General features: G+C 34.8%; 2 protein-coding genes across 2 annotated transcripts; one reads left to right on the forward strand and one right to left on the reverse strand.

Annotated features, from left to right (window-relative positions):
• Window positions 1-1,084: 1,084 nt before the first annotated feature.
• Window positions 1,085-6,505, reverse strand: LOC110826127 (pyrophosphate-energized vacuolar membrane proton pump). The gene is made up of 8 exons (XM_088208070.1): window positions 6,072-6,505; window positions 3,733-4,307; window positions 3,273-3,652; window positions 3,088-3,174; window positions 2,675-3,005; window positions 1,928-2,338; window positions 1,701-1,760; window positions 1,085-1,579 (listed from the first exon to the last, which is right to left on the reverse strand). The coding sequence occupies exons 1-8, from the start codon at window positions 6,316-6,318 to the stop codon at window positions 1,376-1,378; spliced, it is 2,295 nt and encodes a 764-aa protein (XP_088064196.1). The 5' UTR covers window positions 6,319-6,505; the 3' UTR covers window positions 1,085-1,375.
• A 6,463-nt stretch (window positions 6,506-12,968) lies between these two features.
• On the forward strand, window positions 12,969-16,008 carry LOC110826138 (uncharacterized). Its single transcript, XM_022056739.2, has 4 exons — window positions 12,969-13,401; window positions 14,677-14,720; window positions 14,935-15,235; window positions 15,431-16,008. The coding sequence occupies exons 1-4, from the start codon at window positions 13,311-13,313 to the stop codon at window positions 15,736-15,738; spliced, it is 744 nt and encodes a 247-aa protein (XP_021912431.2). The 5' UTR covers window positions 12,969-13,310; the 3' UTR covers window positions 15,739-16,008.
• Window positions 16,009-16,313: the final 305 nt, after the last annotated feature.

Raw genomic sequence — 16,313 nt, forward strand, 5'->3', positions numbered from 1 at the left:
AACATTTATAAACTATTAAATACGTAAAAATTTAAAGTATTACTAATCATAGAAATTATAACACCAATTTTACACGACAGCGTGTGACGAGGACTAAAGTTACCACGTCAGCATGGTGATGTGGCAATGATTTCTTAAAATGTGCTAGAGTTTACATGTATTGGAGAAATGGGTTAGTTGTGTGATGTGTGAATCAACAAGCAAAAAATTCATTTGCTAGTGGGAGAAAGCTAGAGATAGAAAATTGGATGAGCAATTTATCTAACCTAAAAATAGGAGATCTATCATTTTGGTATCTAAATTATACATATACATATATATATATATATGTGTGTGTGTGTGTGTGTGTGTGTGTGTGTGTTCATTAGCCCATGAGGAGTTATAATGGAAGTAGAACTCATGACCACATGCTTCACAAAGAAGACATATAGGGTGGTTGGGTGATGATATATAGTTAAATCAAATCAAATCAAATTTCATTTGCATTTCAACTAGCAAGAAATTTAGTTTAAGAGAAAGAAAACATAAATTGTGGAAAATTTCTACGGAAAATGATCAAGAAACCTCGTTCGTAACTTCGAACAGAGAAAATGAAGAAGATAACGGAGAAATGAGAGAGATTAATTGTCTTGAGGTAATGGATTCTTGAATGTTTTTATCCATGGAACCTTTGCCTATCTATAGGTTACATACAAGAGGGAAAGGGAAAGCCAAAACCTCTACGGACCGCCGAATGGTCGGTGGGTAGGATCCGATTTTCTGTTTCACTGTTTCTAAGATTTACTTTTGATGATAATAAGAATGCGGTTGGAAAGGAAAAGAAGAAACAGGAAACTTGAAGCGCAAACACTGCTTCGTCAATGCCTAGACGGTAAAGGAACCATTCGGGAGAGGTAGCAATAGACTGGTATTGGATCTCGCTTACCCAATTTTAAACTATTTTAAGGTAAGAAATTTCTCAGAACCATCTAAGTTTCTGCAGCCAGAAGACCAAAAAAAAAAACACATGCAAAAAAGAAAGTATGCATAGATTCAAAAACAAGGCATGAGACAGGGAAGAAAAGCATACAGCAGCGGGGAAGAATTTAACAGTAAGCTGTTCTTAGTACTTGGCAAAAGAATGATAGTAACAACAATGAAGGTTTTTCAGCTCTTCGCTAGATTTAACCATTTATCATCATCATATTACTGTCGTCAACCCTCTCAATGGGAAAATTTCCCCTGCCGATTTGACCTTGGATTGAACAATTTCCAGAGTCAATTTTTGCCTAAAACACTACTATACCTTAAAGAAGCAGCGCAGCATGATGAGATGAAAAAAATTTGCAACAACATTGGTGGACCACCCACCAACTTTTCTCTCTCCTCTCCTAATTTATATCTTGAACAGTAGGCCACCATGGGTAGCGAAGAAGGGAGCAAACACGAGTGACTCGACTGCCATGAGCTTGATGAGGATGTTCAAGGATGGTCCAGATGTGTCCTTCAGAGGGTCACCAATTGTGTCACCAATAACAGCAGCCTTGTGAGGATCTGAACCTTTAGGACCAAGAGTTCTTGCATGCTCAGAAGCACCAGCCTGTTATTCCACCACAAACAAATGAACCGACAATATAAGACTCTGAACAGACATATAGCAGCAAAGATTGTAAGTGTTGTTATTGATCAGCTATTTTAAGTCCAGGTATAACTGCGCATACCTCAATATATTTCTTGGCATTGTCCCAAGCACCACCAGTGTTGGATGCAGAGATGGCAATCTGCAAGTTCAAGCAACATAGAAATTTAGCTCGACAAGATGTTCTTGTCAAAATAATTACATGAAAGTCCTATCCCTATTCACAATGTATTTGTCTCCTGCCCAACTGAATTAAGAAGTACATATAATCTATATGGAAATCCAGGGAGTAACTTTCTCTAGCATTACCTGCACACCAGAGACAAGAGAACCAGCAAGAACACCAGAAAGAGTTTCAACTCCGAAAAGAATGCCGACAATGAGGGGTGTAAGCATCACCAATGCACCAGGAGGAATCATCTCTTTGATGGATGCATCAGTGGAAATCTTAACACATGTAGCATAGTCAGGCTTGGCAGTTCCTTCCAATAGACCAGGGATGGTGTTGAATTGCCTGCGAACCTCCTCAACCATCTTCAGTGCTGCACTTCCGACGCTCTTCATTGTCATGGCAGAGAACCAGTAAGGAAGCATAGCACCCACAATCAAACCAATGAAAACTTTTGGTGTCAACACATCGACAGTATGGATAGCAGCTCGGCTCACAAAGGCACCAAAGAGCGCAAGAGACACAAGAGCTGCCGAGCCAATGGCAAAACCCTGCATTTAAAAACACATCTATTAGATATGTTTGGTTTCATAATCACATTTCAATATTTACAAGGTACAACATCTAATATTAAGTATATTTGGCCATTTGTCCCGCGATTACATAAAAAATTTATAACATAAAGAAACTGAAAATGAAAATTACATTTCCACTGAATTTTTGCCCAATATTGGATGCGGCAAAAACCATAATTATGAAAGCTGATTAATACTATTTGAACTTCATTATGAATTTACAAGAATGATAGGTAAAAACTAGCATATTGACATGCTACTCAGAACCAACAGAATGCACCCATAAAAAAATAACTGATACCAAGAACCAACCTTTCCAATAGCAGCAGTTGTGTTCCCTGCAGCATCAAGAGCATCAGTTCTCTCTCGGATTCTATGACTCATACCAGCCATCTCAGCAATGCCTCCAGCATTATCACTGATTGGACCATATGCATCAATGGCTAATCCAGTAGCTATGGTGCTAAGCATTCCAAGTGCAGCAACCGCAATACCATACATAGCAGCAAAGGTGAAACTGACAAAGATACTGATTGCAATGGCAAAGATAGGAATAATGACAGACTTGTAACCCAATGCAAGACCAAATATGACGTTTGTAGCAGCTCCAGTTCGGCATGAATCGGCAACATCTTGCACAGGGCTGAAAAACAAAAAGAAAAGTTATATTGACAATTTTCAGGTGAAAATCAGAAGAAATGTGACCATCACTGAAAGTATGTTACCTGTAGGCATTGCTAGTGTAGTATTCTGTTACAAATCCAATAATAAGCCCAGCCCAAAGGCCAACAGCAACACATAAGAAGAGTTGCCTGCATGCAGCAGATTAAATGTATAATAGGTTTCGTTATTGTCCTTTCTATGAAAATCCTTCATAGTTCTTAAGAAAAGTTTCAGCTATTGAGCTCACCAGTTCTTTACAACTTTCTGGGTTCCAAAATTGAAGATGGTGAAGGAAGATGGAAGAGCTATCCAACAAACAATTCCGATTCCAACAGTCATCAGAACAGTAGAGATAATAAGCTGTCTCTTCAAAGATGGCTCGATTTCCTTGACAGCCTTGATCTCAAAGAAATCAGTTGCAAATAAAGTGGTGATCAAGCAAACAATGATTCCCACAGAACTGATAATGAGAGGAAACAGCATTGCAGTTAACTCATGATTGATTCCGAAAGACGATATGGAGGCAACAACAAGGGCAGCACAGGATGATTCAGCATATGAACCAAAAAGATCGGATCCCATACCAGCAATATCCCCAACATTGTCACCGACATTGTCAGCAATCACCTGAAAGGTAACCAGCTTAGTACAAAAACAAGAACAAATGTTTTAATTTTCAACAATACTTTTTAATTAATGTCACTTACAGCTGGATTTCGAGGATCATCCTCTGGAATATTTCTTTCGACCTTCCCAACTAGATCTGCACCAACGTCAGCAGCTTTAGTGTAGATACCTCCACCAACTCTGCCAAACAGAGCCATGGATGATCCTCCAAGGCCATAACCAGTTATAGACTCAAAGAGGCCAGACCAGTCATCACCATAGTACAGTTTGAATAGGTTGATGGCAATGTAAAGTACCAAAAGGCCATTTGCAGCAAGGAGAAAACCCATAACAGCACCAGATCTAAAGGCAGTGATAAAGGCCTTTCCCACACCCTTTCTTGCCTCCAGGGTGGTTCTGGCATTAGCATAGGTTGCAATTTTCATCCCAAGGAATCCAGAAACCACTGAAGTAACAGCACCAAGCAAGAAGGAAATGGTGCTGAAGGCAGCAGTAGCAAGAGCAGGCTTGCACATCTTGCTTTTGTCATAAGTGCAAGGCTGGCTCTTCGTGCTGAATCCTTCAACGGAGCCAAGGAAAACGAAGATCAAGATTGCAAAGGCAACCATGAAGATGCCCACATACTGGTATTCAGTGAAAAGGAATGATGTTGCCCCTGCAACAAACAGAAAATGCAAATTTAGTATACCACAAAGCCTGTCGGTCAAATATTCAGGAGACCAGAATAAATTAAGTTAGTTTCTATTATAATAAAAATATCACTCTAAGTATCACATGAAAACCCCAGGTGGAGACATAGGTGATAAGTATAAAACCAGTAAATTGTACAAACTGACGTAAAACAGTAGTATTGTAGCCAATTGATTATACATCAAGAATATTCCTAGTCAATATGAAGTTTGGGATAGACAGATGAATTAACACAGAAGACGCTCTTTGATATTTATCCGGAAAGATATTTTCTTGGCTTAATATTATGTCTGAGAGCAAACAAGTATTAAGAGTTGAGAATTATTTTCAATTCAAAATTAGATTTGAACATTTGAAACTCGTTTAAGCAACATACAAAGTAGCAGTTATGAGCCATAGAAGAAAGATCAACGATTTAAATAATTGGTCCACCAGAAAGATCCATAAATCTTTAGGAAAATTCAAAGAAATTATTAGACCTTCTGCTACTAAACAATCAAATAAGACAAGAAAATATGTACTAAGTTCTAAATCTTTAGAATTCAATTATAATAACTTTTCAAGGGAGTTCTTGAGTAAATGCTGTTCTCAAGAGTTTATTGATAAAGCATCCAGCATAAAATGCTCAAATCCAATGACTCCTGCAAGCATGGCAAACCAAGCTTGTACACAAAGATGTAAAGACTGAAAAGAAGTATAGACCAAGAGGGAAAGTTTTGTCTACAGAGGTCCCAAAGCTAAGGGCAGATATGAAAATTTGGATTCTAGAATAAGAAATCACCATTATTGATTAAAAATTTCAGATAATGAAGATCTAAAACTTTTTTTTTATAGAAAGATCTATAACATTCTTCTATCAAGAGTTCACTAGAGAGCATCCTTGTAAAAGGTTTAAACTCAACAGAGGATATTATGAATATAAAGCATTACAAGAACCCATAAAATAAGAATCCTATATCTGGTCTGGTTTCAATAAAGCTATCGAGGCCGTGGCTTATATTTTAAAATTTAATATGTACATATATATATATATATACACACACACACATATATCTTTTATCTGTATACACTGGCATAATAAATGTACATATGTATATATATACATGATGCTCCCTGTTGAGTTTTTCAAAGACAATGGAATATGGAACAAAGAAGGCCATTTAAGATAAAGTAGTTTGCAAGGCAATTATGATTAAAAATCAAAAGCTTTTAGTTGTTACCCATCTTACAAACTCCATGTGCTAGCAAGAATATTGATTAATTTAAGATCTTCGTACAAAATTACGAACAGAGTAGATCTGTATTATATAATTGCAATTGATACTCCCCATGGCCTAAAAGAAACATAAAACAAATACAAGGATAACATAACATGTTTAGAAGCATATAACAATAATGGAGACAGCTCGGGCACGATTTACTTACTGCTCGCTTAATTTATTATTTAGCTTAACAAAAGCCGACATGAATATGCATCAGAAAACAAAAGCAAGCAAACAACAATCTGTGCTTCAAATCCAACTCACTAATCTAGAAAAACAAAAAACTAGAAAAATCAGGGAAAGTCGCGAAGACAGAGGAAAAAACACGCATTCATCCAAGTAAATGGGAAAATGAATTGAAAAAAAAAATTAGCAAAGATCTGAGCTAGCAGAAACCGAATCAAAACCTACAATGTGTGATATACAAGGAGGAGGTAAACGAAGGAATTAGAAGAGAAGAAATCGACCTTCAGAAATGGCGTTCTGAATTTCGGCGCATTTGAGGACGACGTTGTGGTCATTGAGCCCTTCCTCCTCCTCAATGAGGTAGTCGGAGTAGCCATTCTTACCCCCTCCAGCGGAACCGTCACGGCCGGGGGTGAGCTTCACCTTCGAGACCGAATACCACTGCACCAGAGAGAACAAGATCCCAATCACCGCGCACACGGGGATCAGGATCTCAGCTCCGAGATCTGGTAAAATCGCCGCCCCCATCTCCGAAACTCAAAAAACGAAACAAAAATCCAACCCCGAACGGCCCACGCACACACACACAAGCTGGAGCTTGAGTGTCCTGGTTCTCCAGCGAAAGCGAAGGAATGAGGAAGAGAGGAGGAGGGAGAAAGGGGGGGGAGGAAGAGCGCGTATATATAGCAGGGGAAGGATAAGAGAAGCGAGCGTGTGGTGTATGGAAGATGTGTGAATTGAGAGAGTGGTGGGTGAAATGCGTGAAAGCAAATCTTTTTAAATTTATTTTTATTTTTTTAACGAATCCGAGAAAATTACGAAAAACAAATTTTTTTTTTTAAAAAAAAACAACGTTTGTTTTCGGATCTGTTCGGTTTGTTTAAAACTGCTGTTTTAGAAAATGTCTACGAAGATTACTGGAGACATTTCTATTTTCCTATTTTTCAATTTTCCTTTCCTCTTCTGGATTTATCCAGCTGGATATTAGTTTTATTCCTTTTCTCTAATTTTTAAAAATGGAAAAATAAATTATAAAACTAATAACGGAAGGTGACTCATACGGTACACGTGGCAAATAGTCCGCGTGGATTTATTAATAATTATTCCCCAAGTGGTTAAATGAAATGAGAACGCCACGTGTTTTGGTGCTGGCGGTTATGTATATTAAAAATTACACCGTCGACCGAGGCAGTCTTGTTTTTGGTCAAATGGTGATCTTAATCTTTGCTTATCTCCTTAATCCACGATTAATGCCACTAATAATTACTTTAAATATTTCTCTTCTTTTAACTATTATTTAAAAGAAAATTAAATTAAAGGTTAATTATTAAATAAAATTTTAAAAAAAAAGTGGTGGATAATTATACAAATATGTGTGGAGGAATTTGATTGGAAGTTTGGAACACAAAAGAAGATATTTATTGCACGATGTGTATTTTTGTGGGCTCCACAGAAGTTTCTAATTCGGACACAAAATTGAAAACGACGTTGTATTGATAACAGATTTTTGTGCGCGAACAACCTTATCAACACAAGTCTCAAAAGAAAAACGAGAATGTATTCCCTCCCACCCCCACCCCACCCCCCCGACCGATGACCTGTCGCGTTCTCATTGGCTGATTTGTCGGATCCGCGACTTGTCGCGTTCTCATTGGCTGTGTTATATTTTTAAAATTTTTATTTCTACCTGATTCCTTTTTTTGTGGGATGACGTGGCGATTTGTTCGGATAACTCCGATTAACGGCGTACTTGAAACGCTTCCTTGGAATCCGCTTTTCCTTTTTTTTTTTTTTTTTATTAATGGAAATTGAGATTTCACTTTCGTGCTCCGGCGGTGCATGATTTAGTTCGTCGATGCGGTGCCGTATTGGGGCCCATGGGTCGATGGAGAGATCAATACCGTTCACCGGCAATCTGGGTGGGGCCCGTCAGCCAACGTGAAGGATATTGTATAACAATTTAGGTGGGGTCCAGGGTAGAATCGAAAATAAATGGATGATACATCGGTTGTTGATTGGACGCTTTCAACATCCAAGGTAGGGGAGATTTGAAAGCCAATCTCCACGTGGCAGGAGATATTAAAAAGAGAAATTCAAAACTGTTCTTTTTTTTTTTTTTAATTTTTTAAAATTTCTTTTGAAGGTTTAAAAGATATGCTGGAATTTAAATAATTATTTTATATAAAGTGGATGCAATTGCTTTTAAAATAAAATTTAATTTAATTTAGTTTTATTATTATTATTATTATTTTGAATACGAAGAAAAAACAACAACGCAGACAATATATTTTCTTTCTGACGATGCTCAGAAGTTTTTTGGGAGGGTACTGTCGATGATGATTTTCAAAGAGTCGATTGAAGGTCTGATTCGTAAAATAGTCAGCATACCGATTTTTTTTTTTACGATAGATGTGTTGTATATTGACAGTCTAATCTTTTATAAATTAATTTTTTATTGTCAGGATAAAACTGGAATTAGTATTAATAAGGATAATTTTATTATTGAGAGTTTTATTAAGGACCTGAACTGGACAGTGAGAGTATTATCCATCTCCAGAATCACATGACACAATCTAAGGTTCCATGTTAAAGCGTGACAGTCTAACGTACCCCCACAGCTTAAGTAGTACACATCTTAGGAAAAAAGACCCTGATGATATTATCTCTAATAATGGTTAGAAACTCTTTAGGAGAGTGTTGTATGTGATAATTTTTAGAGGTTCGGTGGAGGACCTAATTTCCCAAATAATCAGCACACCGATTCTCTTCACGATAGATGTGGTGTATCTTAACAGTTCAATTCTTCATAAATCAACAGCAAAAGTATTATCCATCTCCAGAATCAGATGACACAATCTAAGGTTCCATGTTAAAGCGAGACAGTCTAACGTCCCCCCACAGCTTAAGTAGTACACATCTTAAGGAAAAAGACTCTGATGATATTATCTCTAATAATGGTCAGAAACTCTTTAGGAGGGTGCTGTAGGTGATAATTTTCAGAGGTTCGGTCGAAGACCTGATTCTCCAAATAGTCAGCACACTGATTCTCTTCACGATAGATGTGTTGTATCTTAACAGTATAATTCTTCATAAATTAACTCTTAATCGTCATATTGTAATTAGCATTATCAGAGATCATTTCATTATTAAGAGATTTATTCAGAATCTAAACAACGAGAGCATTATGATATATAGAATCACGTAACATCATCTAAGGTTCCATGTTAAAGCGAGACCGTCTAACGTCCCCCACAGCTCCGTTTAAAGGACAGAACAAACACCAATATTCCGGAAGCGTCCCTCGAGCTTATCGTATCTAATTAATGAAAATTTATTATGAAAATCAATATCCAGAGCTCTTAAAATGAAATTACTCCAAAGAAATAATAATTATTTTGATTATTATTGTGAAAATTTGATTGATTGTGTGAGTTCATGACTCAGGGATGCAAGTTTAAGACTGTGACTGCCATGGCTGGTCACTGGTCAGCTGTGGGTTCTCCAACCCATCTCTCCATGCTCCAACAAAAACCCAGATCTCACCTTGCATACACACATACATAATATATTATAATACTTCTACCCATTTAACATAATTTTTTTTTTCTCCACTATATATAACTATAAATGAGCTATATTTTATTGAATTTTAAAACAAATTATTAAATTAATTTCTGAAATAATACACTTTTTATAATTTACTATAATATTTTTTTATTACAATTTAATTTTTAAATATTTTCTACTTATTTAATATTCTTTTATATTATATAACAATTTGTTTTATAGAAAAAAATAATAATTAAATTTTGTTTAGATATTATAAAATAAATTAATAAAGTAATAACAATAAAACAAGTTAATTTATTGATATATTAATTTAATTAACTCATTTTTTGAATTTGTTTAAAAATTTAAACACGATTTAATTATTTTAATTTTTTTTTATCATTTAAAATAAATAAAAAACTTTGAGAATTAAATTATAATAAGTGTAAAAAAATTTAAATAATTATTTATTAATTTACCCATCAATTTATTACTGTATGATCAGTATAATTTGAGAAAGTAATATTCGAAACGATTACAAAACATAATCATATATGATGGGTTGCTGGTGAATAGACGTGTATGTATATATATATATATATATATTGTTTTTCTGCATGTACAAGGTTTAACTTCTGTGTTTTTATACGTGAAAAGGGAAGAATTCAGTGCATGTAAGTATGCACCTGGTCCCAACAAATGGAAGCCTAGAATTTCACAGAGAGAAGAAATCAAATGGCAGCCATGTGGGGACTAGTCGGGAGAAAGAACAAAACAATCCATGGCTGGTCCAGGCTGTGAGGTGGTGAAGTGATAGGCTGTTTCTGGTTTATTTTTTGGTAGTTCTGCAGATAATAATTTATGGGTTGTGCTTTTTTCTGAGACTCTTTTCTTCTTTAGTTCATAATCAATTCAACTTTTTTTTTTTTTTAGGGTTGTGGAATCATCTGGTTCTTTGCAATAACTTTGCAAATTGTTTGATTTTTGTTTACTTAATTTGAAGTTTCTTTGCTAAACATTTTATTGTACGTATCGAGTTTGGTTTCACCTTATTTGAGTTTATCCGAGTTTAAGTTTCCTCTCTTCGGGTTTAATGTTCTTCTTTCTGTTGGGTTTTTTCAACAAATGAGCTTAACGCGAGTTTTACTATAAATAACACACTATCGATTTATGGACCCGTTTAAAAGTGATCAAATAATGTTAAACGGAATTGAACTTCAACTTTTTCTTTTTTTTTTTAGGGTTGTGGAATCATCTGGTTTTTTCTCTTTCAAATGGTATGATAATCCTTTGTTGCTTTGTCGGTATCTGCCCCACAATTTGTAGCAATGTCTTCCAATAACTTTGCAAATTATTTGATTTTTGTTTACTTAATTTGAAGTTTCTTTGCAGAACATTTTATTGTACGTATCGAGTTTGGTTTCAGCTTATTTGAGTTTATCCGAGTTTAAGTTTTCTCTGTTCGGGTTTAATGTTTTTCTCTCTGTTCGTTTTTTTCAACAAATGAGGTTAACGCAAGCTTTACTATACGTAATACACTATCGATTTACGGGTCCGTTTAAAAGTGATCAAATAATATTAAACAAAATTGAACCTTAACACATCGAGTTTAGGTGCAGGTTTACTACGTTCGAATATTATTTTTGTAATTTCTTGTTTTACGATAGGTAAAACGAGAAATATAAAAATATGACGATATAAATAGACGATTATTATGATCTCCGAATCGTACGCGCGTCATTTTATTTTTTATAAAATCCTATCACCGAATAAAAATAGCTTTTGATGCCGCGTGTTGAGTCGAAAGTACCTACCGCATGACGCAATCAAATGTTTCGTGATGGATCCAATTAATTTGGTACGAAATTGCATATTTACATTTATCATATCTGGTTGATTTAAAAAAAAAAAATTCCAACACTCTCGTGATATCATCTAAGTTTAAACTTCTTCCGTTTGAGTTCAACGATCTTCTCCCCATTTCCGTTCTGTACCAGATGTTAATCCAAGTAATTAAGTAGATGACCCACTAATTTGATATTTTATTTTTTTTCTCGTTCACTCACAACGATTGAAACCAAATGAAATGACACATAAAATAATAGATGAACGTTATAAAGTAAACTATACTTTAACGTCGTGAGTAATCTTAAAATAAAATATAGAACAAAGACGAAAGAAGCCGATTACACACTTCGTGTGATCGCGTCTCGCTAGGTAAGTTAATTTTTCATTTGTGTTTGTGTACATAATATCAGATATACCATTTCAATCGTTTAGAAAAATCATGGAAGTCAAAAATCTTTTATGTTATTCTTAAAGATTATAATTTTGAATCTTACCGAGCACGTAAATTTTTTTACTTTATAAGTACATGATAAACTAACGATATTCATATATAATATTTGATTTAATATAATCGATAACTTAAATTACTCGTATACTAATAGATACGTGCGTTGATCGAGTTGGGCCTAACTTATTATATGTCCAGCAACAAGAGGCCGAGGCCTGTAATGGCACTTGCAGAAACTTAATTTGGGACTACATTACTAGTACTTATATATATTTGTATGTATGTATATATTTATATATATAATATATATAGAATAATGAAATTACAAAACATTTACATTAACTATATACTTATATTAAAAATTTTAAAATAATTATTTATTTTTTTATAATCAATATTTTATGTTATATTACATTACCGAATTCACTTTTTTAGGGTAAAATTTGTACATTAATTAAACACAACACAACACGTATACACTAATTATAACATGATAAAAAATAACTTTTAAAAAACATATTAATTATTATATTAAATAATAATCACCGAGTATAATTTTTAAAATAAAATATATTTAAAATTATTTACAAATATAAAATAATAAATACCGAATGTGAAAAATAATATTTTATTTAATCGATAAATAAGTCATGAAAAATTTATTTACTTTATTCGAGTTATAAAAATAATAATAATAATATATATTACACAATAACTAATTATTAAATTTTTGTTTCAATTCGTAATCATAATTAAAAAAATTATAATTTTAAAGTAATTTTTAACATTCGCTATCAAAAAAATTAAAATTTTAATTCTCGTAGCAATTTTTTTATTATTTTTTTAAAAATATTCGTTAAAAATTTAATTTTAAATAATTTTACAGATTAAATAATTAAATTATAAATTAAATTGATTTTTTTATTTAATATTACATATAATAAGATATTGATATATTTATAATTTGACTGAATGTGCAACTATACAATTTTTATCAATCTAAATAAAAATAACTGTTATTATTATATATTAATATATAATATTTTTAAATATGATATAATTTTATTATTATTGTACTATAATATTAATATTCAAACAAAATATAATAAATATAGAGTTGAATAAGTATTATCCATGTAATTTATGACGTATGATATATTATTTACGAAATGAATAATCTAATTTAATTTATTAAATATAAATTTATTATTATTATTATAAATATATATATATGTGTGTGTATGTATATGTGTGATGGGACTCCTCCTCGTGAACAACACGTGGGAGAAAGAAGACTCGCCCTCTCACTTCCACAGTAAGTACGGAACCCCACAAAGCACCACACACGTGTTGCTGACTTGTAACTCAGCTTCGACCCTTCCTTCCTCTTCCTCCTGAAACCCCAAGCGCTGATCAAATGTCCACCACCGACTCCCTCGCGGATTCCCATTTTTTTTTTACATCTCCTTCGAAATTCCTCTGGCTCTCTCTACTCACCGTACATCCATGGAGAATGGTCGGCCATGCTTTAACGGCGACAGTTTAATTCAAACCCTAGATTTTGCTTCATATTCTCTCAGCCGTTAACCTCACTGTGCCCTTTTTCCCCCAATTTTTTCTCTAATTACGCATTTCCTTACTTTTATCAGGTATTAATTACTTTGTTCATGCTGTTATGGGGAAAAGAAAGCGATGTAGTAAGGAAACCACAAGTCGCAACAATCAAACTGATCCCCCTCCTCCTCCTCCTCCTCCTCCTTCTTCCGGTATGTTTTATTTTCTTATGAGTTTTGGTTTCCCGGAAATCATGATCGGAATCAACGGAATTTGTGGGGAATTTGACTTAATTTGCGATTGCGATGTGTGTGTACGATATAAAGCTCAGAATTCTGATTTACGTTTCGATTTGATCTATTCCTTTCCTCAATAATACAATGTAAAGCTAGGGGTTTTTCTTTTCTTTGTTGGACAGGGTTCGTGTCTTTTCCTTTTGCCTTCTCTTATGATCCGCTGCTATCTCTCCGTGGTTTTTTTTTTGTTTTGCATTGTTGGATAACGCATTTAAACATTTAGAGAGCAATGCAACTTTCTTTTGATCCGTGAGGTTTTGATTTGCGGTATTTGTTCATTTTAGCTCTATACCCACTTTCTTTTTTTCCTTTTATTTCGATGGAAATGGAAATTGGGATCAAAGTGTTGACGTTGATTTTGTGGATACTTTGGAACATGTATTCTAAAGTGGAGGCGAGACTAATTTAGGCTTGCAGTAGCTTGAAATAGTTGCATGTCAACGTGCTCAGAGAATGTGATTGCATTGTCCGCCCTCTTAAACCCTGGACTGTAGTCCATGCTTCTGTCTTTTCCTTCTGTTCTGGACCCTCTTCTAATTGTTAATATTTTATCTTCCACATGGGGCAGGCTTCTTTCCATCTTTTCTTTTAGTTGCATTCCGGTTCATTTGGCATTTAGAAGTAGGACTAGGTTGTTGCCATCTCTGCCGGGTATCTTGTTATTGCTTCTGCCATTTGAGAACATAAAATGGTCGTTGCGTATTATTCTATGCCCAGACTTTTGAGTTCTGGCTATACATATTCACAACCTAAGGAGACTTTTTTGTTTTTAATTTTGTTTCTTTTGTTGAGTGGTGCTTTGCTGTCCCTAAGGGGGGTCTTAAGTGTTGAACCTTCACCCTCCTAGTAAAGGAGGAAGGACATAACCAACTCAGCTAAGTGAGTTGGTTTTTTTGGCCAATGGTTTAACTTGTTAAAGAATTTACTTTTTGAATGGGCATTTGTATTAACTTGTATTTATCTTATGTGATTATGGATGAGATTTCAATTTGTGATACCGTCTCTGTTTGTCTGAATTATTGTCTTGATGGGCTGGTCCTATTTTGAAAATTTGGGTTTTGCATATTTGCTTGTGGCCTACATATAAATTATCTGGCTAGAGGAGACAAAATGGCTTCTTCTAATTATTGTTGTATTGTACACATAAATATTTGAAATAGACTGACCTTTGCTTTATTTTCAATATTGTAGACAACATGCCATGCTCTTCAGATTTGGAATCATTATGCAAAGAGGTAGATAACTCATCTGCGCATTGAACAATTCTTGCGTTCATTTCTTCACCTTTTTATTTTTGCATTTTCCTTTGAGTTTGTGGGGAAGAGTACCTGTAGCTTTTTAAGATTGTGAATTTTTGTGGTTGTGAGGACTGTACATTACCCCTTCGTCTTTTTTTTTGGGGGGGTATCAAGATGACCATAACCAGATAACTTTTTTTTTTAATTGCAGAAATCCTCAAAGTCCGTTGACTGTACTGAATCTAACATTCTCTCACCAGGCATTGATATCCCAGATAATACTGCAAAGCTGTTGAATGTCCATTCTTCTCTTCCACACCACCATTATAATCTTGGCCGTTCTATGTTCTTAAAGCGGTCACGTCATTACTATGGCCATCAATACTCTCGGCGAAACTCAGGAAACAATGTTAATGCATCAAGTTCTCATGCCAAGATGATTCCATCACGCGATGAGAGATTCTCTTTCAAGTTCTCTGGTCAATGTACCTCTGAGTACGGACGAATTGCAGGTAAAATATTCATCTATTTTATTGTTAACCACTGCATTTGTTTTTAGAGAAAGTGAAAACAAGGTAATGAAATCTCATTCATCTAGATTATGCATCATGGAACTTGGTGATTGAAAGTCCATTTCATGGTAACTAATTTATGACGAAACAGATTATCTTCATAAGCTTTGTTGTAACTCCCGCTCATCTCTGCAGAGTATAGGGAAAAGGCATTTGGCAGACCAGAGCGAATCAGGTCTACTTCCTTGTTAATTGATGCAGGGCCATCTGATGTGGGGAAGAAGGTTTGTGGGGTATGTCAGAAGCTCCTGAGACGAAAACCTTATTTTCTGGGGGATGCACTGTCAAGTGGTGAATACTCTGTCGTGGCAATTTTAGTTTGCGGACATGTTTATCATGCAGACTGCCTGGAAGAGAGAACTTGTCTTGAAGATAGGCGTGACCCACCTTGCCCATCGTGTTTAGGTTTGCCTTCCCAGATTGATGCTACAGGAAGGGACTAGATGTACAGATGTTGACTCTGCCGCTATGATACTGATTGTGTAGAAAATAGACAGGAGACATTCATAGATGGGGAACTTCGGTGGAAATGGAGTAGACAGTTGAGTGTAGCCTATACTGACTGCTTTATAGGTTAGTGTTTGTCTTGCATGTGGGTAAAGAGTGACAGGCCAGAAAATTGTTCTGTATTTATTTTTTTAAACATTTCGTGGGCGGATCAGAGGAAGCATTAATACATATTTCGCTGACGAATCAAGCGACTATTTGATTTCTGTTTCATGTAATGTACTATGCTTCCATTCAAGAGGGTGGTAATGCTTTAGATTTTAGCCACGCAGGTAACATATTTGGCCTCATTTTGGATATGTTTGGATGGGGAAAATATAGGGGAAAGGAGGGAATCTCCCCTTGTTTGCTGATTTGCTTAGGTCCAAGGGAAAAGAGAATGGAAGGGTTTTTCGATTCCTCCATTCCCTTGTATACTTTTATATTTTTAGTCGCTAAGTTATGATAAAATGGAAATGAAAGAAAATCTCATTGTAACTCTTGGTTCATCTCTCTGTTACATAGAAGAGAT

Source organism: Carica papaya, chromosome 7, assembly GCF_054855325.1.
Source record: "Carica papaya isolate Zhongbai chromosome 7, ASM5485532v1, whole genome shotgun sequence".
Taxonomy (NCBI): domain Eukaryota; kingdom Viridiplantae; phylum Streptophyta; class Magnoliopsida; order Brassicales; family Caricaceae; genus Carica; species Carica papaya.